This window comes from Bacillus rossius, chromosome 3 (assembly GCF_032445375.1).
Source record: "Bacillus rossius redtenbacheri isolate Brsri chromosome 3, Brsri_v3, whole genome shotgun sequence".
Taxonomy (NCBI): Eukaryota; Metazoa; Arthropoda; class Insecta; order Phasmatodea; family Bacillidae; genus Bacillus; species Bacillus rossius.
The window spans coordinates 63,468,795-63,493,994 of NC_086332.1; the positions used below are offsets into that span (position 1 = coordinate 63,468,795).

General features: G+C 38.3%; 1 protein-coding gene across 1 annotated transcript in view; it reads left to right on the forward strand.

The window, feature by feature from the left end:
• The window catches only part of LOC134530792 (ankyrin repeat domain-containing protein 29), a 119,740-nt gene extending 101,072 nt beyond the window's left edge, over window positions 1–18,668 (forward strand). The window contains exons 4-10 of the mRNA XM_063366000.1: window positions 5,170–5,269; window positions 6,863–6,937; window positions 8,489–8,662; window positions 9,368–9,441; window positions 12,719–12,856; window positions 15,491–15,601; window positions 16,969–18,668. Of these exons, the coding sequence (XP_063222070.1) occupies window positions 5,170–5,269; window positions 6,863–6,937; window positions 8,489–8,662; window positions 9,368–9,441; window positions 12,719–12,856; window positions 15,491–15,601; window positions 16,969–17,040 (744 nt within the window). The 3' untranslated portion in view covers window positions 17,041–18,668. The remainder of the gene's footprint in view (window positions 1–5,169; window positions 5,270–6,862; window positions 6,938–8,488; window positions 8,663–9,367; window positions 9,442–12,718; window positions 12,857–15,490; window positions 15,602–16,968) is intronic.
• Window positions 18,669–25,200: the final 6,532 nt, after the last annotated feature.

A 25,200-nucleotide genomic window follows, 5' to 3' on the forward strand; every position in this document is an offset into this window, starting at 1 on the left:
CGGAATCGGGCGTCGTGGCGTCTCGGTCGTTCCGGGCGTCGCGTCAGGTGGGCATGGAGGCGGCGTCAGTGTCGGCGTCGCGCGCGTCTGTCTCACTCGGGCATGATCAACTGGCTGTGCTTCGAAGCCAGGCGGGCACAGCGGGGCGAATCCGGGCGGGCACAGAGGAGCGAACCCAGGCGGCGGGGCGGCGCTCAGGCGTCTCGGCGTCAGGGCCCTGGACATCGTGTCGCAAAGCGTCCCGTTTGCTACTGCGCACTCTGGTGGCGGTGACGACGGCATGATGACGTCGAAGCCAGGTGGTGGCGACAGGGTGACACGAAGCGTCGGCGTCGAGTCTGGAGGCGTCCGTGGCGAGTCGTGTGGCGGAGACGATGCGGGTTTCGCCGGAAATGACCTTGGTGGCGTCGGGACGGCGGTTCGGTGCGGTGGCGAGGTCATTCCGGCGTCGGGAGGTGTCTCCGACACGAGGCGGGTGCTGGACGGCGTCGCAGACTGCGGCGGGACGGTCGTTGTCGGGCGTCGCTCGGTTGGCTTCGGCGAGTCAGGCGTCATCATAGTCGGGATGAGTGGCGTCAGGTCGGCGAAACGAGGTCTTGCTGGCGATGATGCGTTAGGACCAGCGTCGGGAGACGTCAGGTCGACGAGAGGTGCCGAGGTTGGCGGCTCCAGGACAGGAGGTGGGAGCGGAATTGTCGGCGTCGGGACGGCGAGCGTCGGAGTCGGGATAAGTGGCGTCGGGTCGACGAAACGCAGTGTGGCAGGCGGCGGCGGGATCGGACTTGTGTCGGGAGACGTCAAGTCGATGAGCGTCGGCACGGCGGGCGTCGGGACGGCGGCCGTCGGCGTCGGGACGACGGGCGTGGGCGTCAGGACGACGGGCGTCTTTGTCAGAGCGGTAGGCGTCGGTAACGTAACACGTGGCGGTGCGGGTGACGTCAGGACGTACCTTCGTGGTGCTGGGGTCGGCGTCGTGCGTGAGGAGTCGGCTTGGTGCGGCGGTGACGTTCCGGCAACGGGCGGCGTCCTTGGCACGGGCTGCGTCGGCGAGTCGAGCAGCGTCTTTTCCGGCGTGGTTGGCGTCGGCGTGAGCGGCGTCTTTTTCGGCGTGAGTGGTGTCGGCGTGATCGGAGTCGGTGTCGGCGTGAGCGGCGTCGGCGTTTCGGGAAGCGTCGAGGCGTGTCGTGGAGGATTTTCCAGCGTCTCTGCCTCGTACTGCGCCTGGGTGGCTAGGTAGGCAGTGCACCGTGCGCACGTGAAGGTAAAAAACTTGCGCAGTACGGTCCATTCACGTTCGCCGATACAGCCACGATGCCACAGGCCGGCACATTCCTGGCAGCGGTATCCCTCGCTACTACCTCCGGGACACGACCTAGCTCCACATTTCGTCACGCCGTGTATGCGGTACTCCGTACAGTAGCCACACTCGTATCCGGCGGCGGTCCTGCCATGCAAGTCCCAACTCGGGCGGGGAAAGTAACACCCGATACACTCGTCCGGATACGGATACATGTCTACGCACGTGGTACTCTGCACACGAACAGTCCTCACGAACACATCAGCACTGTGTTACTTACTGCGCTCGGAGTCCGTTGTTTGTGCGCGGATTCCTGGAAGCGTGCGCTTGGCTGATCACGTGGCTGGCGCGCCAGAGTCCCGCTATGCGCTCCGCGCGAACAATAGTTCCAGCGCGAACTTTAGTTCCGCGCGCTCCGCGTAACAACCGCCTATCTCACACGCTCGTACAGGTCTGGTTTTCGCGGAAGATGTAACTCGCCCCACGCTCTTGGGCGCCATTTGAGGGCTGATCGCGCATTGCCGGTGATTTCGAGATGTTAACTATGGGCGCCACCACGTGGAAGGGCACGTGGACCCGGCGGAGTCTCTCACTCAGGGCGTGACGTAGCCCAAGTGGGGACGAGTTACCAGCCCTTTCTATCCTAGCTACCCAGACCTGGCCCGCTCTAGGCGTCGGGCACGCCACACTCCTAGACTCACTCACCACGTGATTAAATAAGTACTCACTTTATATTTATTCTCCAGATTTAATTTCACTAACACGTCTCTCTACACGCCCGTTACACGTTACACATTACACGGTTAAAAAGCCTGAGGCACGAATCGGTTTAGGTGAGGGCATGGTCCACACACGTGGCCATACTGCAAAGTATACTTATTACACGGTGATGAAAAACTCGACTGAGACAATTAATTAATTAAACAGCCCGCTGACCGAGAGCTGCCCCGAGGATGACGAACGAAAGCGATTTAAAAAGAATTAACGATACAGAAATTACTTGGTCAGTGATGAACAAAGGTTGAGGTCCCCGGGGTGCTGGCGCGTCTGCTCTCGGTCAGTGATGAAGATGGACTGGGGTGAGCTCATCGCTCGCAGGTGGCAACATGGCGCCCTTCGCGCCAACACAATTACCGTTACTGTATTCTACGACTCCGTGCCCCGGCGAAAGTTGAGTAAATTACAGATAAACATTAAAAATATATAAAAATTACTGACAATGGAAAGTTTGTTACTATTTACTTATTTAATGATAATTCATATAAAAGCATTCCTATCCTCGTCCAAGTCCGTGCCTGTTCGGGTCCGCCCGGGCAACGTCTATAGTTATTTAAGGTAACCTATTTAAATTACAGAAAACACAAGTAAATTGCACAACACTGGGGCAAAGACGAATGAAAACAAAAAGGGTTTACAAATAATATTAAAACGTAGCAAATTAGGGGTGCGGCGCACTGCAGCTAAGCGCCCTCTTGCCGGGCTAGACACACACGCACACACGCACGCACGAGCGGGAGGTTTGAACTGAAACGGTGGTTGGGCGGTGCCATATCGGGCTCAAAGGGGCCGCAGGCCCGGACGACGTCAAATGCTACAATGCCACATGATAAACTCATCAAGAATACTAGCCTTATTTCATGATTTAAAAAAACTTGAAAAGCTTAGCTACAAATATGAGACGACAAAATTCTATTAGTTAGCATAGATATCAAGTCATCAAATTATTCAACAAAAGTTGATAGTCAAGTTCCAAATTATGGAATAATTAAAGAATTCCATTTGGGTAAAGCACTAAATAGTTATCCAAGATAAATTTTATTACCTCTCTCAAAGAAAGAAATTTAGCTAGTTTTATCAAGTCAAATTATGGCCCACATTTCTGTAAGTCGGGCAGTTAAAAAAATAATTTACAATATAATTCTGCAAATGGAGCAGCATTAAAGTCAATCTTTAAGAGGAATCTTTGTGTCAAAATATTTGTTTTGTATTTGTTTCTAAGAGTGTTGAAGCAAACCTTTGGGCCAATTGGGAACCAGAGCCCCTAAAACATATAACTGCACTGACTAAGCCTTTCTCTCCGTAGCCAGGTCCAGGCAAGGGCCTTGCTGCGATGGCTTCCTGGCTGAAGTGACACTTGTGAAATGTAGCAGTCTCGAGGCATGCCTCCCAGGGAAATCCTCTGCTTGCTGCTGGCATACCCACACCATTTAATCTAAAAATGTATGCAAGAACTTTGAGCGAAACTGAGCTGCACTGAGTTGAACCTTTTCGTGAAGTATTAGGTCTTGAATATAACATCGTCCCGGGCTGCGCCCTTCTGAGCCCGATGTGCCACCACCTCTCCCCTTACACGCTGCGAAACACCTCCTTCCACCACCACCCTCTACAACCGCCCTCCGAAGTGTGTGTCGGCCCGCGCCCGCCAATGTGATGTCAGTGCTCCACTCCTGAGAGTTGCTGAGCGAGGACGAACGGTGAGTGAGTCGCGAGCGCTGCGAGAGGAAGGAGCTTCATGCACCTGTCGTCGTTCTCGGAGGTTTTCAGTGAGACAGGGGGAAACTGGCCTCGTCACACACGGGCTACGTAACGGCCCTGAGAACAGAGTAGCCGGGTCCACATGCCCATTATACATGTGGTGGCGTCCTAGGATTCGACGAACACTTAACCCCAATTGCGGTAGCTGATACAAGAAAACAATCCAGTGTTTTGATTAGCGTTAATTCCCCAGCTGCTGCACTGCTATCAGCCGCGGCTCATCCCCTCCACACTCGACTCGCTCCTACTGACAAGTAGGCTCACCAATGCTCCAAGCAGCATGCTTGAAAAACATAGGCAGTGTGCTCTAAATTATGCTGGTATTATAGACCTTAAAGGCTCCACTTCACTAACCACGTAGGGTTATTGAATATTCATGGCATAATTTTGCTCAAGAACAATTTCTGCGTATGTTAGACTTTACAAGCATTGCATTTTAACACCAGATAAATGTATGCTACTTGTCAACTATTTGTAAAAAAAAAAATCAATAAATATTCATGATTAAAATGTTTTCACGACTAATTAATTTAATTGTGGACATTCACTAGATTTTTATTTTCTGGGTTTCCACAGCTGGTGACTCATACTGCATATAAGATTGCTTCTGTAATCTCATTTTAAAAAAAATATTTGTTCATAAATATCTGCAATATGCAAAAAATGAAGAATTCAACAATGCCTTTCTAATAGTTATTAATTAACCTTTTGTGATGGGCAAATCCTAATTTTCGTGAATCTGAATTGTGAATTTGAATATCAGAGAGTATCTCGAATATACCCCTCTAATCCAAATATAGGTGTCAAGGATAAAAAATAAAATGTACAATAAATGAAAAATATTAACTAGTGTGTTGAAAAGTTCTACCCTTTAAATGGTTTTTTCACAAATTAAGTTTCCAGAATCAATGCATGTTGTAATTTTATTTATATAGTTACATGCTAAAAGTACAATATCCTGGAAAATGGTAACAGGATAGGTGTGAAGAAGAAAATTGACCTAGTAAACTTCAGAGGTTATCAGTGTTGAATTTTTTAATTTGCTTTATTTTCTGTAATATTTTTCATCAAATATCGAATCCTTCGAATACTAAGGATTTGATGGTATTTAAGGATTTGATTGGCCCATCCCTATTAACAATACATACATAGAAAGCTAACTACCACAGAAATATGTAGCTCTTTGTCTTAAAACATGTTAATGTGATGAAGGTTTTCTTTGGCATCAAGATAACTATGTGTGTTGGCTAAAAATTCTTGCCATGTAACATGCGTGTTATTTAATTTACTGCTGTGCGTGAACAGCCTTTTTTATTTTATTTTACCTTGTTGCACAGGTGGAAGGAGTCCGTGCCCTCATCGAGAGCATCTGGATGAACACGGGCGAGCTGCGGAAGCTCTACGGCATCATCTTGTCGCTGCCCATGGCTCAAGACAGTGAGTGTTCCCACGCAGAATACAGGGCTGCCACTCGTCCCCGAGCTTGCAGCATTGCCACCCTGTCCTGTGATAGGTAGAACCGGTGCAGTCAGCGGGGACAAGATTTCATGGTTTTATTTTTGTGCATTCACTTCATTCCGAAAATTATTGTACTATTCAACTAATATGAAACTTATATATTTCTTACTACTTATTTGACAAAAATAGTCTCATTTTGCCGGACATGTAATGCTCCTTGTACAATATAATCATTAAGTAATAAGCATGTCTAGAACAGAAATACTCAGAAAAATAAAAATAATCCTGCAAATTTTTGTGTGTTTGAAAAATTTGCCAACGTCAATAATGTAAAAACCTGTTACTGACATGTTTTACTAACACATATTTATTTTTTCTAACCCATGTAATTCATACATTAATTACATTCAATGAATTTACCATAATAAAAGATAACATTTTGGTAATTTGAGTTAATTTTTCTCAAATAGCTGATTGATTTCATGTATTTAGCTACATTCAGTGCTAAATTATGTGTTAACTTGCATTTCGGTGTTAGTATATGTTTTTCGTGCCACGCATTGTGGTGTTATTGCAGTTTTATCGCAATTCAATATACAATCTTGTCCCTAATGATCAGTAGAATGTGAATTTGTGGCTGCATGTTAAAAATACATTACTTTACTCATTGATGAACCAATTTGCATGCAAATTTTATTTTATTTGGTATACTTTCAAAAATAATATTTACTGTTTATTGGGTGCAGTAAAAATGCCTCTCTCGTATTAACACTATTATTGCACTATTTCAGTTTCTTTAAGTGTGAATAGACAGTTGGTTTGAAATTGGTATTATCACAAACCCTGGATACTAATTTTCCTCACCTCAGAGGTAAGTGAATGGGAACACCTGTTGTGGAAGCATGTTACTGAGTGAGTGGAGATGGTATACTCATAAAACAGAGAGCGATGTGAAGGTGCAAAATTAATTTGTTATAAACAAAAGCACTGAACTAATGGCAATATCAGCATATTTTTCACAGATTATATTTATTGCTTTAACCTAAACTGAAAATTTTGTTCAAACATTTTAGAATATTTTGTACGGTGTATTTTTTAAAAATTTATTCTTTGTAAAATTTATTTATATATCTGTATGTATGTGTGTGTGTTTGTATTTATTTTATAAAATGGCGTGTTTTAAAAAAAAATTGCTTACCTTGGTAAGCAGAACCCGATAGAATACAGCTGTTTTCTTTTAGATGATATATAAAATCTTGGTGAGATCATCTAATGTGATAAATTTAGACTTTTTTTTGGCAACTTGAAAATGGAAACAACTAATAATAGAAATTCATGCCCAGCTTGTTACATACTTTATTTCTGTTTTAAACAAACACTAAGAATTATTCCTCCTGAAATGGTTTGCAAGTGAAGTACAGTACACTAAAAGTTTGACGTGTGGTCTGGGACCCCTAGGTCTATGTCTTGATTCACTCGCTTTTGGTTGAGTTATTTTACGTGTATCTCCAGAAAGTGTTTTATTGTTGAGACATACTGTAAATTATATGACTGATACTACTTGTGTTTCAGGAACAAATGCAGAGGTTGATAGCAGGACTTCTTCGGTGCAGAGAGCAATAGTGCATGTTCGGGGGAAACTGCAAGGTGTGTTGTGAGTCAGCTCCTTGACAGTGCTCAGTTTATTGAATGGCGGTCTACTGGCTCTCAAAGCAATTCAATAGCCTGACATTTTGACAAATACAAATAGTATATATACTTTAAAAATGTGTAAATGGTTCGAGCTGAGGAACAGAGTCTAACCATTTCTATTGCAGCATAGAATATCTATCCTGACATCAGTTTAGTTTTTCACTTTCAAAATTTGTGCTGATCATAATTATTTTATTGGACAAATAAATTTTTAGGGATGTGCAAGTACCCGATATTTTCAGGTACGGTTCGAATCCGCAATTACCCGAACCCGGAATCGTTGTACGTACATGGATTCGAATAGTATTACGAATTATCACAAAAGTTATAAATTAATTTAATACGGCTCAAAAATACTGGCAGTGAAAAATAAAATTAGGCTACTATTACGTAAGTATTTATAATATGATGTATCAAAGAAAGATATGTAAATTAAATAATTAACACAGTGACATTAAAAGAACTTTGAGATTTCGAGAGCTTAAACTATAATTACGAATTTCGTCGTATAGCAAACTATAAACTAAAAACAATTACATACATACCTAAAAGAAAAAAAGTCTTGGCTATTTATTGGAGAAAAAATGGTTTCGTTTGCTGAAACGTTTATAAAACTAAGATTTCTCTGTAGTGTACAGTTTATTACGATTGAGTTGGAGAATCGTAATGTTTTGGTTTTCATATTTTAAAGTGTTTATTATTAATTAAGTTTACATAATTATAAACATTTCAATCTCAGTGTAATAAATAATTGCCAGTAGTTACAGTTAGAAAAAAGAGGAAACATTATTTTTGAATTTATCAGTTATTTTTAATTATTCTGTGCTTAATATTTGGAATCGGATTCATATCTCAAATATTGCCAGGGATTCGAATCGGATTCGAACCGAACTGAAAATTAAGGATTCGCACATCCCTATAAATTTTCATTTTAAATTCAGAGTCAGTACTCCCACCTCCTGCTATATCCCTGTCTTCCTTACAGCTCCTTAATTATCAGGCCCTTGGATGTCTCCTCTCTCGTGGCTCCAGTTTGGTCCTGTTACATGCCAACTACGTTTCTTAATCTCTGTTCTGGCAGTTATTTTCTACATGCAAAGTTTTTATATGGCTGGGGTTCTGGACGGAGGGGCAGAGGACAAATGGTTATGCCCTGATGGTTTGGCTTTCCGGGCAATAGCACCCAGGTAGCCCCTCATACTCTGAGTACATAGCTGTCCAGTAGGGGCAGTGTCCGACTTTCACCACAGTGTGCCATGCTGTAGGTCCTCACAACATTGTGCATGTTGCTCTGCTCCAATCAGAGTGTGTATGAGCTGACTGCCTGAAAGCCTCCAGACATAGCCACCATCACTACCTTGTGCATGTCACCTCGCTCCAACCATAGCAAGCTGAAAGATGACTGCTTGTCTGAAATCCTCCAACATTGCCATCCTCGCTGTATGGCACACTCCAACCTCCAACCAGAGCAAACAGGTCTGAGAAAGCGTTGTGTCCGCTTGCCAGACATGGAGAAGCAGCTGAACGACCCAGACTGCGAAGAGCAGCTGGACCGGATCCGCAGCATCCAGTACGCCTCCCTCAGCCGGCTGTTCGTGGACGCAGTGCAAGAGTACAACTCGGTGCTCGTGAGGCACCGTGAGAAGTGCGCCCAGCTCATCCGGGAACAGATCAAGATCAGTACGTTTGGCTTTTCTCTTTGAGCAGTCAGCTGCTATTTAGCGATGATTACATTGCACGTAATGCCTACAGAGTGAATCTTCATCTGCAGAAATTAAATTTTAGAAAATTATGTTTTTATTTTTGCAAACAACTTTAAATTAAATAAATTGTGTATAAATTACAAACTTAATATAATTTGAACCTTGTTGTAACATTTTTCAGTTACCAGAGACAATTTTTTTTTTAATAAATCTTTCTTGCATGAAAATTAGTAAGAAATATTAATATCAGTTTTTCTTATTACAATATATTTTAAAAACAATTTTATCTTAGTACCAATATGTCCAACAATAAATTAAAGTTTAGCAATAATTATTTTATTTTATACTGTTTCTTTGAAACAACTGAATCAAATACAGATTTTACTTCAGTTATGCATTTGCTTCAAAATAATAATTTTTGTACAAATGATTTAAAGGATTTTTTCCTTCAAGTTTCTCAAACTGCACATCTGAAATAAATGGCCAGTATTTGGTTTGTACTTTCAATGAGTACAAGGTTTTCCAAGCAATTACTATGATTTTTATGAGAGCAAAGTTATTAAATTTTAATATGTTCTATTTAGTGTGGATTTTCAAAACCCAGGTCCTGACCTGTTAGAATAAGTTTAACGCTAGATGCTTCTGTATGTTGATGTGAGTGTTGTGTTGTGTTTGCTTCCAGCGGACAAGGACATCACTGGCGAGGAACTGGAGGCATTGCTGGATCGGGGTGAGTCAGCTATGTTTGTGGACAATGTGAGTGATACTGCCTTCTGACACTCTGTTTCCTCACTCTCTATTCGTGCAAGTTTATGGTGAATTTGGTTGTTAAGCCGTGATTACAATAGCCTGGGACCTCCATCTGACATCTGTCTGTCCATCATCACCACACAGCCAGCCAAGTGATTTACATCCATCTGTAAGAATATTTTCCCAAATAAGTGCTGCCAAAAATCCATGTTTACCTCTCGGAGATTTATGTCCATGTTGTTTGCCATTTATGTTGTGTTCTGTGCGTATTGCATTAGCATATACTCGGAAAATTCAGAGTCGTGTTTGAATTGTTTGGACATGAATTTTAACAACCACAATGTTATTAGGTATGCAAAATATCTGAACGAACATATACCAATTCCATAGGCCTATATTCTGGTGACAATTGACTGTCACAACCAAACCATTGATGTAATCCATCGGTCCGTCATAAGTATGAGCTTGCCAGATTCTTTACGGATGAAATTTTTCGGGCCCTCTATGATTGGCTGCATGTTCAGTAATTGACAGACGGATGGAGGTGAAGAGCTATTGTAATTCCGGCCTTAGTGGTTTACGCAATCCACATGAGACAGTCCAACCAACATGAAGTTTTGCAGAGGAATTAAACACCGTATGTAGAATGATACTTGAATCAATAGAAATTAGTTCATTGAAATTGCTAATCTATTAAAATTTTTAAGTGTTGTGTGCAAATTTACATATGTATTCAATTATCTATGCAACTAAATATTATCATTAATTTACATTTGCAACAAATTTAGATGTCCGCAGTTATCAATAGTGAAATTTCTTTTACTTCTTGGTCTTATATTCTTGAAACCAGTACTGAGTTCCTTAGTTTTTTATCATGTACGGCTCATAAATTTTGGGTTTTCAAGTTACTACTTCTATGTATATAGTTTGGGAACTAAAGATGACACTTTTTCTGGTTCAGCTAAAATCAGGTAAATGTAGAATGGTGATTTCTTTGTCAGTAGTACAGTAGTTAGTTTCATTTGAACAAAATTTTCTTGTTAGACAGTAACTATGAGCATTCCTCTAAGTGAAGATATTTAGGACACAGAAAAACATGCATATTTGCATCAGTGTAGTAAAATTGGAAATTAAAATCAAAACACCTGATAGTAATTATATATAATATTAGTTGGTGAAAAATGTGGGCTTTGTGGGCTGTTGGCTTTTTACGCTATAGTAGAAAGTAGGTTATTATAAGAGTAATAGTTACAATCACTTCACGTAACAAATAAAATTTAAGAAGTAAGAAGTTTGCACAAATGTATAATTTGGCATGTGCATTTGAAGAGACATTTTATGTTCATCTTAAGTAAATGTTAAATGTATACCTATTTACTTGAAGGTTATCTTGTCAGTGCCAAGCTTTTGCATTTTAAGTTTCTATATACCACTTGACCTACGGATCAATCACAATTGGCAGAAAGTAACGTCTAGCTGTGATGCTTTGTGGTCTAGCTTTGGCAGCCTCCTGCTAGTGTTCATTTTAGGTAATACCAGATTTCCAAAGTTTACTATAAGAATGATTAAAACAAAAGATAAAACATAAAACATATGTTAATTATGCCCTTTAATATGAAGTATAGGTAATGTTTTAGAGAATTTATGCAGTAGATGTATTGTTAAGTGCTTACATCACAGCTGAATCACAATAAAAACAACCTTGTAACACGTGTAAAATAATTTTAAAACTTTTCTCCTCATCTATTTTTGTGCAGCTTCATTCTGACCAAAGTTTTAAGTGCTAAGGTGAAACATTAGTATAACACTCAAATAAATAACTTAATGTGAAAAGTTAATTTTATGTATAGTAATCATATTCCCAGCTTATTTTTTAAAATTAAATGAAGTTTAAAAACAAATTACTTACAAAATTGTTTACTCACCTCACTAGGGTAGGTGGCTCGATGGGTAAACGAGTTGAAACAATCTATTTTTGTGGACTGAGCTGTCATCTTTGAGCACATTCAGTTGTGCAGCACCAAGAGTGTGTTTAAGGGTGTTGCCCATGAGACACGTGCCCCTAAGAAAAGTTGAAATTTATGTTAGTTTTCCTCAAACAGATACAAAAAAAAACTATTGTGACAGTTTAATAGACGGTACTTAAAGGTAACATTTCATACTACGTAGTGACAAAATAGACATACCAGCAATGAACTATATTATTAAATTTTATACCCAGAGCCAAATGAGCCTAAGTTCAAATTTGGAAATTTTTTTTTTATTGCAGATTGTCTTAAACTTTCATTTTATTTTGAACCATAAAACTGTAACTCACTCAAAATTTTTTCTTTGGTATTTAACGAGTTTTACAAGTTCCCAGTCTAAAGCTTTTGTTGAGCCAGTCAAACAAAGTCCAGTTATAATGTTGTTTACCTGTGGCTGTTGAAAACACTCCCCCATTTGTAAATAATTAATCATAAATTTCTTTTTGTTGGTCACATGCATATGGAGGTTGATGGAAAACGGAGCTTCATTGAAGGAGCAGTTCTTCTACCCTCCAGTAAAGTGACTTAGGTTTGTTTAGTTCAAAGGAAACAATTTTGAAGCTACCTATCTACAAAAATGTGAGGTATGATTGGATAATTGGATTAATAAAAGTTTTAATAGCTGAATTCTTCAAAACAAGAGGAAAGACACTGTGTGTGTGTGTGTGAGTGTGTGTGAGATTTCGAAAAACCACCTCCATAGAGCAGAAATTTGGTACTTGATAAAATTTTGCCCACTTGACATACAAAATAAAGAGTAACTTTACTGTCTCTATCTGATTTAAAAAAATATATACCCCATCTTTCTTTCATAACCCTTAAACGTTTTACTGCTAGGGCCAATTTCATGACTTCCCAGTGGCCACCGATAGTAAAATTTGTTGAATGAAAAAAAATTACTGTTTTGTATTTGCAAAATTGACCTTGAACCAAAATAAGAGGAAAATCACTGTCTACCTGAGATTTAAAAAAAAAAAAACTACCTCAATCCAGGAGTGTACGCAGAATTTCCATTTTTTGTTGAGAATGTTATAATTTTGTAGGATTTGTGGGAGGTGTATCCCCCCCCCCATCTCCCCCCCTGCTTACGCTTCTTCCTCCGCCACCTTAAATGAAGGCTCTTCACTCCGCGTAAAGCTCAGGCGAAACCAGGGGGTTTAGCTGGTAGCTGAATGAACATACGACAGCCGTGGTGAAAGTGTCTGGAACGCTGCGCTGGGGCGGCAGGCACGTGTGAGGGATGTCCGTGTGTGCAGATAATCTCTGAGACGCTGGAGGCCAAGCTGACGCTGGACGCCCTGCGCGCTCGCCACGAGGAGCTGAGGAAGGTGGAGACGTCCATCAAGGAGGTGCACGATGTGTTCGTGCAGCTCGCCCTGCTGGTGGAGACACAGGTAGTCACCTGCACACACCGTGTTGCTTGTTTCACAACTATTACCGCAATAGCACTCTCGCATATTATTTTTTGTCTAAAATTTCTCAACAGATACAGTCAGGGGCGCAACAACAGGGGGGGGGGGGGGGCAAGGGTATTTTGCCCCCCCCCCCTTCCCCTCTGAAACCTTGAAGTGGGGGCAAACAGGGGCAAAGAAAGTGCTGTGTAATCAATTTTTAGATAATAAAACTGCTTAAATAGCACCATTTTCCACCTTGAAATACGAATTTTCCCGGGGGAGGACCCCGCTTCAATAGGGGGGATCGATGATTCTTTATTAGCACTTTAAATACATACAATGGTACCCTTTTAATGGAATGTGTTGTGTTAGTAAGTCTAAATTTCCAAATACCTTGAGAAACTTCTTAATAAGGATTTACTGTATTTACTAAATATTATTTGATAGCAGTAAAAGAACTCAAAGTGTCCGTTATTATGATCATTGCATGACCTTTAAAAGCTGGAAAATTATATTAATTATTATCTGATGAGAAATTTTATGACCCAACAAAAAATACATGAACTACCTATATCAACATAATTTTGCAAGAAAAGCCCTCAGATAATAGTAATGGCAAATATAAATAATCATTTAGGGCGTGATACCGAACCTTGGGGCTCTTCCCCATTCGCCATATTGGGATATTTAATGTCATATGTTACAGTTTTTACATGAAAATTTTTGTAAAATTTAGATTGTTTACATTGCCTGCTGTTAAAACAAAGAATATTAATTTCAGTGGCCTTAAGAACACATAAAAAACATAAAGTGATGAATGCATTCCTGACATTTTGCAAATAAAGCTGGAATCTCATTGATCTGCATGTATGTCCCTCATCCTTCTGTTCGTCAACAGCCAAGCATTTCACAACACTTCACACGTCCTTCAAAGTACTTTTCCAGTTTTATTATATGACTTAAATTGTGGTGAAAATTTCTCTTGAATCTGTAAATCAGATAGACAATCATGTAAATTTACACTTATTAAACATAAACTCAATTTTGTTTCACTCTGATATTTATTATATATTTCTATATTTACTGTACCTATGATATTAAACTTATTTTCTATTCAATTTTTGTATCAAACATCAAACTTTAAAATGAGCTCAAATGTAAGTTAAAAACATAGTGGGAGCAGCAAAACAAATAAACAAACTTCAAAACCTTACGAAATATTAAAAGTTGCTGGCAATACCTTGAAAACATTTTGGAGGTTATAATTTCATCCATCTGTCCATCCACTTAAAGTTAAAGCTTGGAAGCTTTGAGGGACAGACAGACGGATGGATGGAATTTTCCAGCCATTCTGATTCACTTGAGGTCAAGTGATTGATGGATGGATAGGAAACAATTGAACGTGATGGCTCATTGTGAATCCAGCTTAAGTAGATAATTGGTAGGGTATATTTAGTGACAAAACATGATACACCTTGCTTATGGTTATGTTATTTTGTAACATCCATAACAATTACACTTTAAAATAAAAATAAAAAATAAAAAAAATACATGAGTGCATGGCCGCCAACGTGCATTAGAATTAAATCTCACAAAAGAATGTTTAAGAATGTGTACCTACAAGTGTAAATGTCTACTTGCAAGTGAGCAAGTATGCAAGTGTGCAACAATGCAAGTATACAAGTGTGCTAGTATGTAAGTGCACAAATATCCAAGTGTTAAAAAAACAAAAAAACATGACATTAACCACCCCATTTCTGATTGTTGCCCTCTAAACATAACACTTTTTTTATGCTATGATGACATCATATCCTCAGCATACCCTGTCGGCTGGAAATAATGCACGAGTATGCAATAACTCAACATTGCGGATTATTCCAAGCTTTAAATGGAGTACATTATAAAGAGGCCACCTTCGTTCAGCATGAACAAAAAGGTACAGCACCCACCAAGGAGCGGTGTCAAAGTGAAATAATAAATAAATTGAAGCACACAGATGAAACCAGTCAAAAGCAATATTCACTTTGATTGCTCCATGTGGGAAAGTTGTGGTCTAGAACCCTCACTGCTTCTATGAGAAGCACAAAATGGGGAGTTGGGATATGAACCCAGAACCAAGGCTTTTTGCATGAGGACTCTTGTCCATTGAACACTTCGACTTGGAATCTTTTTTCAAGATATTTCATTGCTAAGGGTTCAATTGAAGTCAAGGAAACAAATATAGTTAACAACATTATAGTGTTTAACACATTTGCTATTTGTTGTGTATCATGGGTATGATGCTCTAGATATAACTGCCATTTTGTGTTGTGTCACACTTTCATCACCTTATTTCACAACCACACCCATTTGGCGTATGCAAACACTAATTCCTAGTGTTTGAAATGCTTCATTTAGACTTATGTGTACTATGCTGTTTTATTCTCAAGACATTAATTACAGGGATATAATCTTAGATGCTGTTTGAATAATTTCAGTGGCCTCTCACAAACCAAACTGCAAATGTCATGGTATGTCCCTGTTTAGTTTTCACCTTTTAATGACATGACCAAAACATGTCAAGTTTTGTGTCTGAACCATAATCAAGTGATGAGAGAGGGTCCTTTGCTGAACCTAATTGACTAATGTTGCTAGGGAGAAACCCTGGACCGTGTAGAGCACTATGTTGAGAAAGCTACTGCGTACGCTGATCGGACAAAAAGGAAAATGGAGAAGAATGAAAGGAGGAAGAAAATAAGAAGAAAGGTAATACAGTTTTATATTGTCAGTTTTGAGAGAATAAATAATATTTTTCTTTTAAGTGAACAAATATTTCAGCTTGTTTAAGTTACCTAAGTGTTAGAATCTAGTATTTTAAGTAATTTTGTCTCTGTTTCATTGTGATCAAGAAGTTTATTAAGGAATGTAATTGCTGCTGATTTAATGATCATGACCACAAGCAACATAAGTTATATATTAATTTTTAAAATAATTTTTTTTTTCTATTTAGGAAATCTGTAGGCTGTGTACTACTAAAAGATTTGTGATTCAACAATCACTTTATTCAAAAACCAAGTCAAAATCACATCCCAGAATGCTCACTTTCTGATAGTAAAATATTAAATAGGATAGAATCTCCATACCCTTCACGTTATGGGGTGTTTGCTCTTGAAGGGTGTATACAGAAGCGAGAGGGCACAACTAGCTCTTCTTGTGGCCCCTTTCAAGGCCAAGGTGACACTGTTGGGATAGTTCAGTGGACTCATTAACTGAGAGGCAGGTTGAGCTAGCTGTCATCACAACAAGGACTAGGATGCAGATACGGAGATTCAGTACAAGACATGTCAGGGGCTGTAGAGACTGGAAGACTCCTACCCACATTTCGTAAAGGACTTGTTTGAGAAGCAGGTTCGGGACCCAGGCTACGGCAGTGTTTGCACGTGGGGGTAATGCCATGCTTGGAGGGACTTAGCACGAGGTGCAGCTCAGAGCATGACTAATGGCATACAGGAGCCGACTCGTCTGGAAGATTAGGTATCCCAGCTGCACTGTCTCGGGCAGAACCCACCACTGATTCTGTTACAATTTTCTGCTCGTTTTAAAGTTGCCAAACTCTTGTGTTATACAACAGTTATTACCCATGCACTTTAGTAATAGTCCTCTAGGGAGAATTGGTTGGCCTGTCTCACATCACACTGTTGGCGGTTTGAATTTAACTAATTAGCTGATTCATGATTTGGAGTAAACAGTCTTTAGAAAGTGCCATCTTAAACATGGTGACTATAAATTGGTGACTAGTTTCCATAAATTCAGTAGAGCCAGGTGTTATAAAAATATAAACCATAAATACAAGCAAAAATTAATTTTCTTAACAAAACTAAATTAGTTAATAGTAGAGTTTAGTAGACTTAAGAAGTTTTCTTGCTAACTAAGAATTATGGATTTTTCATATTATATACCTATTATAGAGTACCTTGTTGATCCTATTAATAAGTTTTTTTTTTCTGGAAAAATACTACTCAACATAAATATTTTGATTGTTTAAAAAAAAATTTCCCACATGGTTTCACAGTAAAGCATTCTTTGTTCGGCTGGACCTGGTCTCACTCATCTGTTGACGTTTTCTGTTTCAGCGAAAGTATAAGTGCATCTTCTTCACTCTCGTCATCATAATTGTAATATTGTTTATTCTGATTTATATTTGATTTAAATGTATTTTTTTACACAGCAAAAAAAAAAATATTGTGAACAAAAGTAACATTAAACAAGAAAGAGGACAATAATATCTGTGCTTGTGTATGATTTAAATGTCAATAAATGTTATTTTTGTATGCTGGAGTATTTTATAATTAATGGGTTTCACTTTTCAGATGCTGCCTTAAAAGAGATTTAAGGCTTTTTCGAACATGCTGAGAGCTGAGTTGGTTATTTCATTTTCTTCTCATTACTAATATTTCAGGGCTTTTGGTGTAAATTCATTATCAAAATTTCTCTTGCATTTTGTGTTTCGTGTCAAATTTTCTCAAAAGATGTTTACTAAATATTATCTGATAACAATAAAAAGTCACGCAAGTTAGTGATCATTGGGTGAGAAAATTTGTGATCCAACAATAAATGAAAATGAGACATACTAATAAATTGACAGAAAAAGCCATCAAATAATAGTAATAACATTAAAATGAAATAACCAACTCAGTTTGTGAGATGGAGCCAAAAGCTATTTTGATTATGATTAGGGAATGAACATATTAATAATATTCATAGCTGTTCTGATCCAATTCGTACCGTAAAATGAATTAATGAATTATGGCTTGTGAAATTGAGGTTTTTATAGGTGTTGAGATAAAAATGGATGATGGAATGAATGTTTTGACATCGACCCAAGTGTCTCCTCGGCTCCTTCAGGCCGTTATGCCTCGTCAACGTCCACCCTTGTGATACTAGTGCACCGACTGTGAAGTGCGGCGAGCAGGGACGCACCCACGTGCGCCCTAGCATGCCAGTGGGCTTCTTTTTGTGTTGTAAATAGTTATGCTTATTATGTACTTTTAAATGGTCACGAGCCTCCACAATTGTGTATATTTTGTAACGTAACAAAACTCTCACATCTGAAACACCGTGTAAATACTTCACTTGTCATTTATTCGTAACTAATAATTTAATGTGTAATTTCGTTTTATTAATTAATTACTTGTCTTGTTGTGTTAATAATTCTGTGATTTTTCTCAAGTGCTTATGCCATGTTAGTAATGTAATCGCAGCCTGGCGCATCGCGGGGCGGGCCTCTCCCACGCCGGCCGATTTCCCCTCCCCTCCTCCGCGGCCCGCTAGCGGGCGGGGGACAGCAGTGGTGAACAGGACGCGACAGCGAGCAGACGTGCGCTCCGCTCCACGCTGCTCGTGAGGCGCGTTTTCTGATCTCGAAGTTCGCCGACAGTGAAACGTCACGGGTCGTCTCTGCAGCTGAGCTGCATTCGTTATATCTCTGAACGTATTCAATCTTACGAGTTTTTCCGGGACGTCACCAGCCTACGTCATAGGCCGTGTAAGCGCATCTCCGGACCGCCGAACCACTCAGTCAGTACGAACATTCATAGGACCTTATTCCTCTTACGTGACGGGCCGCGTAAGCGCTGTGCATCAATACAGAACAATCGCAACTGGAACCGTTAGCTACGGGGTTACCTCCCTTGTTCGTGTCGGGACGTATTCTAAAGACAAGGCTTATTTCCGGGAGTCCGGGTCGCGGCAGGGAGGGCGCTCGTTCCGCGACGTGCCGGCCAGGCTGCGACAGGTTCTCTATGCGAAAATAAAAGAGGCTCGTGGAAACGGACATCACCGAGTTATCCTTGGAGCTGCCTACCGTTCTTCCTTCCCACCTAAAATTCCCTCCAGGTCCCGTATTTCCGGTCCCGGCCACGTTGGCCTGAACTCACTCCTCACCGACGAGAGCTACATGGGCAAAACAGGACATTTTCGCAAACAGGAAATCAGGGACCTTAGGCAGAGGGACGTCAGTTTGGGGGCAGGGGAATTCTTGGGGTGGGGGGGGGGGGGAGGGGGCAAAAGTCCCCTAGGCCAGAGCACCAGGAGGGGCTCTGTTGAGTTTTGAGATTTATTTTAATGCTTGCATTTAATTTACCATGATAAATTTATTTGTAAATAGCTGTCTCGTGAATGAAATAAATCAATAAAAAGGTAAATAAATATATAGTAAAATAGTAAAAAATAAATAATAAATTTTAAAAATCCCAATTTTGGCACAGCTTACAGGCATAGGTAGATTTCAAAGTACTACTACCTATTTCTTCTGGAATTATTCTGGAAACTTCTATGAACTTCTGGAACATTTCAACAACTTAATTTACATAAAATCATATATGTTTTCCAATATTACAAAATTATTGATTAAATATTTTCTCATATTCCATGCAGTGAAAATGTTTTGAAAGTTTTTAACTCATTGCATCCAGCATTGAATAGCTTAGTACGAATTTCATATTAGCCTACTAAATAGTTATGGATTTTTCTGAACTTCAAACATTATTTTTCATCCCTTGCACTAATATGTGGTTGTATAAAAATTTGCTTTAGACAAGGTGTTAAACTTTTTTTTAAACATTAATTAATCATGCCCAGCCGAAAATAACTATTTACTTCTAGCAAACCATTGTCCACCTCTATTCCATCTGTAGATGCTCCAAAAAATGGAAAGCACGGATGTACAAAAAAGCCAGAATCTTTGACTCCCCCAATGTTTTTTTAGTTTTTGAATACATATTCTTAGCCACATTTTTGTTCACTCGTCCAAACTGAACGGCCTTGGAATTTAGCTCTTAATTTTAGTAGGCAGTGGCAGGATGTATGTGGTGATCTTTTTACCACAGAACCGAAATTAGATGCTGTAAGTCTGTTCATACGAGCATTCCTCCTTTAGTGTTCTCGTGTTGACCAACAGTACTTTTTTCCAACTCATGACCATGCTGTAATGTTGTTGCGTCCCGGTTCAGGACATAAAATATCTTCAGCATTTAGACCATACTCTGAATCAGAGCCAGAAGTGTTGTTTGGTCATCTCTTTTATATTTTTCTTTAGAGGGCCATCTTCGTACTGGAGACAGCGAACTGAAAGAGATTTCTCTCTTCCTGTTTTGAAGTGCTTTGCTGGACTTTGACCAAATGTGTTTTTACAAGGGCTGAAATGACAACTAGGACCACTGACATGGGCCAGCCAAGCTCCCATATAGTGTGTGTTTGATAAGAGCCTCTTTTAGCAAAGTTTACTTGTTTTCCACCCAAAAACATAGCTACCATTCTCATATATCGCTTAGCTTGAATTGTAGTTTTGTTCAGTTAGGGTCTATCGCTTTCATTGCCATTGGATCAAGACCTTTGTAAGCATTTCCCTAAATAACTTTATAGTACCAAATATAACTGGTAAATGAAACCTATGTATTTTTCCTGAGTGGTTAGATTAAAATAAAATTAGTGTTTATGGTTTGTCCCTTGATAAACTTTTCACCGAATATTGTGTTGGCCTATCAAAAATCGTATAAGTAAGCCTTCTCTTCTCTTTATTTAATTTGTTGCGTAGATAGACTTTTTTATTTTTTATTTGGTACAGATGATTGGAAAGAAAACTCAACACATACTATGTTTATTTAAGTTGAAACAAAAATAGTTAATTAGTATGTTTTTAATGGATGTTTTTAGTACTTAAATACTGTATTTAGTGAACAGTAAAATTACAGAGCAAGCATTGATGTAAACAGAGATAACTCACCACTCCGCTAGTTTAATTGTAACTGTGTCCTAAGTCCTCTTGTTCCACATGCCATCCCGTACGACACTAATAAATGGTGTACCATTTTCTACATTGCCTTTGGCAATAGCTAGTTTTTTTATTCCATTCCCTATCATTTTCTTGGAAAGTTGTTCTTAGCAAAACTAAAAAAAAGAGTCATATAAATAGCATTAAGAAAACTTAATGCAAGTTACTTGTACAAATATTTCACCACACAAATGTAACTAACACATTTATAGGGGTGTGCAAATAGTAGATTTTGGTGGTCAAATATTTTCTAATCGAACTGTAAAATTTTGTAAGTGATTGCAAACAGAGCACAGGTAGTGAAAATAATAATAATGCTAATGCAATTTTGCCAACAAAGTGAAAATTGCACCATATTTATTAACTCCGCTCTGATAAGTTAAAAGGCCCTTTTTTTTAATAGCATTTCCGAATCGGTCTGAAAAAATACCAATTTTTTTTTTTACATTAAGTCCTAAATCTAATACAGTGATGAGTTATGTTGACATTTTTACTGGCCCTTAATCCAGTCTGGAGTAGTTTTTTATATTTTTTCCTTATTTTCTGTAAAATGTTCTTCCTAGATAGGATTTTATTATTATTATTATTATTTATTATTTTATCAATTTGTTACATGCCTACCAACGGCATAAGGCCATGGGTGATAGGCACGATAAACATAAAAAAAAAAAATACATAGACAAAACAAATACGTACATGAAACAAAATGAATAACATTGAGGACAATACTATAATAACACATACACAAGACAATACAGCAAGCAACTAACAGATAAACAAGAACAAGTTTCATAATTCTATAACAACAGTAATGATAATCCAGAACCTGATTATAAAAAAAAAAAATTAAATATGGTAGCATCATTAACCTTAAAAATATTCAAATTAAATTAAGATAAGAAAAATTGGTTTATATTTAAATTATTTTTTGATCGAGAGACATAGCAACCATGTTTATTAAAATTTGTTATAATTCTGTATAATATATCATTTGATTTGCCTAAGGAGCATAATAAAGGTGTCTGTCGACTGTTATAGGTGGGTACTTTAATCCCAGTATTATCTAGAATATAATTGCATTTAGTTTTATTTGTATAACAGTTATAGATAAAAAGGACATCTAATAACTCTCTTCTTAGAGCTAAAGATCTGAGAGAGGATAGACTATTAGAATTGTTGGTAATGTTGGTCTTTTGATTAATGATATTGATTAATTTATTTAGTAATTTATCTAGTTTGTCACTATCTGTTTTTGTGATATTGTTCCAGACCACGGAGGCATACTCAATCTTGGATCTTACTAAAGCTAAATATAAACTAACAATAGAATCTAAATTAGTGGCATTGAAAGTAATATATTTAATCAACGCTAACAATCTATTACATTGCGATCTAAGAGATTCAATATGGTTATGAAAGTACAATTTATTATCAAGTAAGACACCTAAATCTCTAACACAAACTGACTTCAAGATAACATGATTACCAAGTTTATAATCAGAAGCAATGATATGATGTTTTCTGGAGAAGGTTATAGACGTAGTTTTCTCATAATTAAGGTCAACAAGATTTCTTTTACACCAATCGAAAACTGATGAGATGTCATTTTGAAGAAGTTTACAGTCTAGATGAAGAGAAATTTTTCTGTAAATCTTAAGATCATCAGCAAAAAGTAGGCAATTAGAGAATTGTAATACTTTGGTAATGTCATCTATAAAAATGTTAAAGAGAAGAGGGGATAATGTTCCACCCTGGGGTACACCAGAACTAACTATATGTAGATCATATTTAATATTATTAATTGACACATAAAAGATTCTATCTAATAAATAGCTATTAAACCACTTTAGATATTTATCGCTTAATCCTATATTTGATAATTTTGTTAGTAAAATACAGTGGTTAACCGTGTCAAAAGCCTTGGCTAAGTCAAAGTAACATGCGTCAACTTGACCCCGCGTTATTACTTCTGAATAAATTGGGTTAACAAAACTAATTAAATTAGTAGTAGTAGATTTCCCCTTTCTAAACCCATGTTGACAGTCGGAGAGTCTATTTTTAAGATTGAATTCAAGATCCTTACATATAATTTTGTCAAATACTTTAGCAAATCCATTTAAAAGTGATATTGGTCTGTAGTTTGCAACATTAAGTTTACTCTTTTTCTTATGTACAGGTATTACCTTTGCAATTTTCCATTTTTTGGGGTAAATTCCGCTATTTATACTAGTATTGAAAATTAAGTTAAGTATAGGGGCCAGAATAACAGCACATCCTTTTATAATAAAATTTGGAATACCATCAGGCCCAGTTGACATAGTGGATTTCAATGATTTAATTCCCCAAAGTACAAGGCTCTCAGATATGGTAGTCATAGGAATAGAGCACTTACTGTTTTCAGAAATTGAGTAATTTAAATTATTTGTACGTGTTACATAAATGCTAGAAAAATGATGTGCAAAACTGTTAGCAATAAGTACTGGGTCATTGGTAACGTTATCATTGATTTTAAGAGATAATTTCTGTCTGTATCCTTCTTTCATAATTTTTACATAGTGCCAAAAAAATTTTGGATTTTTTTTAACTTTATTGTTAAGATTTTGTAGCCAAAAATTTTTGTCCCGAGAAATGAGACTTTTGGCCTCTCTTCGGTATTGAGAAAATAAATCATAATAATAGGGGTTCATATTTCTTTTGTATAACTTATGGAAATGTTTTTTGGATTTTAATGTTTCTATAAGTTGTTTGGAATACCAATGCGGGTAACTGGATTTTTTATTTATTTTATTCGGGATGTCGTTCTTGATATAATTAATCAAAGTAGTAGTGAGAAAATCAACCATTAGATTAACATCATCAGATTTGTACAGTGTAGACCAGTCATGTTCTTTAATTGCCATAAATAGACTTAAATAATCACCTTTTTTGTAGTCCAGATAAGAAGACGTAGTATTAACATCCCTTGTTAATATATCCATTTTGATATTAATTATGATAGCAGGATGATAAATATCTTCCGTAACAAGAGGATTTAATGATTTGCTGACCAAACAATATTGTAAATTAGAGAAACAAAGATCTAAAAGATGGATGGGCTGCTGAGTATAATTAAATTGAGACAAGCCTAAACCTTATGTGGGCAGAGGCAATTGATGTAATTTGAATATTTTGTTACGAGTTAAGATCCTTAATATTCTTATTTCTCTCAGTGAAGTATTAAAAAATGCATTAGTGTACATTTTAAAATAAATAGTGTAATCCCAATTCTATGACCACCAGGAATAATGACCCTCTCCAAGTAAGGACCCCTTTTTTTTGGGAAAGAACAAGAAAATTGGCTGAGAAACTGTTAAATTTGAAGGAAGTAGGCTGAAAACTAACTTGTTGCACTTATTTTGGGTGCCACATGTTGAGATTTTCTTTGTGAGAACTGTACCACCATCCCCCCCCCCCCCCCTTTCCCCAAGTGTGTTATCTACCCAAGGTTTACAGCTCATTGAAGAGTAGCTAAAAATTGGAGAGTCAGCGCTTTGTGCTGTCACTTGGTGCCCGCAAATATGCATACCCACACACACACCACTTAGAGGCAGACATTCCTCCAGCTGCCCGGAAGTGGCGGTCTCCTGAAAGTTCTTTTGATCTTCACCCAGGATAGTCACGTGAAGGTGCCAGACAAAGCTGACAGTTCACGTGTTCAAGAATGCGGTAGTGTGGTTGTGGGAGGTGAATGCTGAGCACCGACGTTGTTAGCTTGTAATGCGTTTGTATGTAAATCTGCTTAGTTTCACCATTTATAACATGATGACCTTAAAATTCGTTAATTATCAACTAGCTATCAGTAGGTAGGAACTCAAGCCTATCAGGTTTTATCATGTCGTTAACACAGTACTCCGCACCATTTGGAATATTTACCGGCACTGAGGAGGAAGATTTCAGAGTCCCATTGGCCCAGGGTGGGTGAGAAGTAGGTATTAGCAATACGACAGGCGACTGCGTGCTCCTGCACGCTGGATACGTGCATGTGAACCTGCTCACAGCCAGAAAAATAACTGAGTATGTGAAATGCAAAATATTTCTAGTTCTAATAAAGTTGGACATATGCCACTGCTGACTTTTTTTTAAACTTTACTTTCAAATGAAAAATCTGGCAAACTCTAAATATTTGTATATCTTAGAGCCTCTTTTTCAAACCCCTTTTTTAGATTTTCCTGAATGTTAAAAATGTGAAATAAAATACTTACCGATATTTTTTCTACAAGTAGAGTAACATGTACGATGATTTCTGTTGTAAAATTGCAGCAAACAAGCAAAGTACAAAATTTTTATCTGGAAAAATGTAGAAGATGAAGGAAATACGTTTTAACATAGGTACATTTCCCCATCAAGTTGCCAGACCAGGGATGGCCTCAAGTCAAAACTACTATGGCCATGGTTTAAAAAACATTTTTGCTTTAGCAAACCAATTATAGGTATAATCAATACATAAACCTAATCAGTTTTAGCTAGCGAAATAACATTTTTTATTTACTTTTAT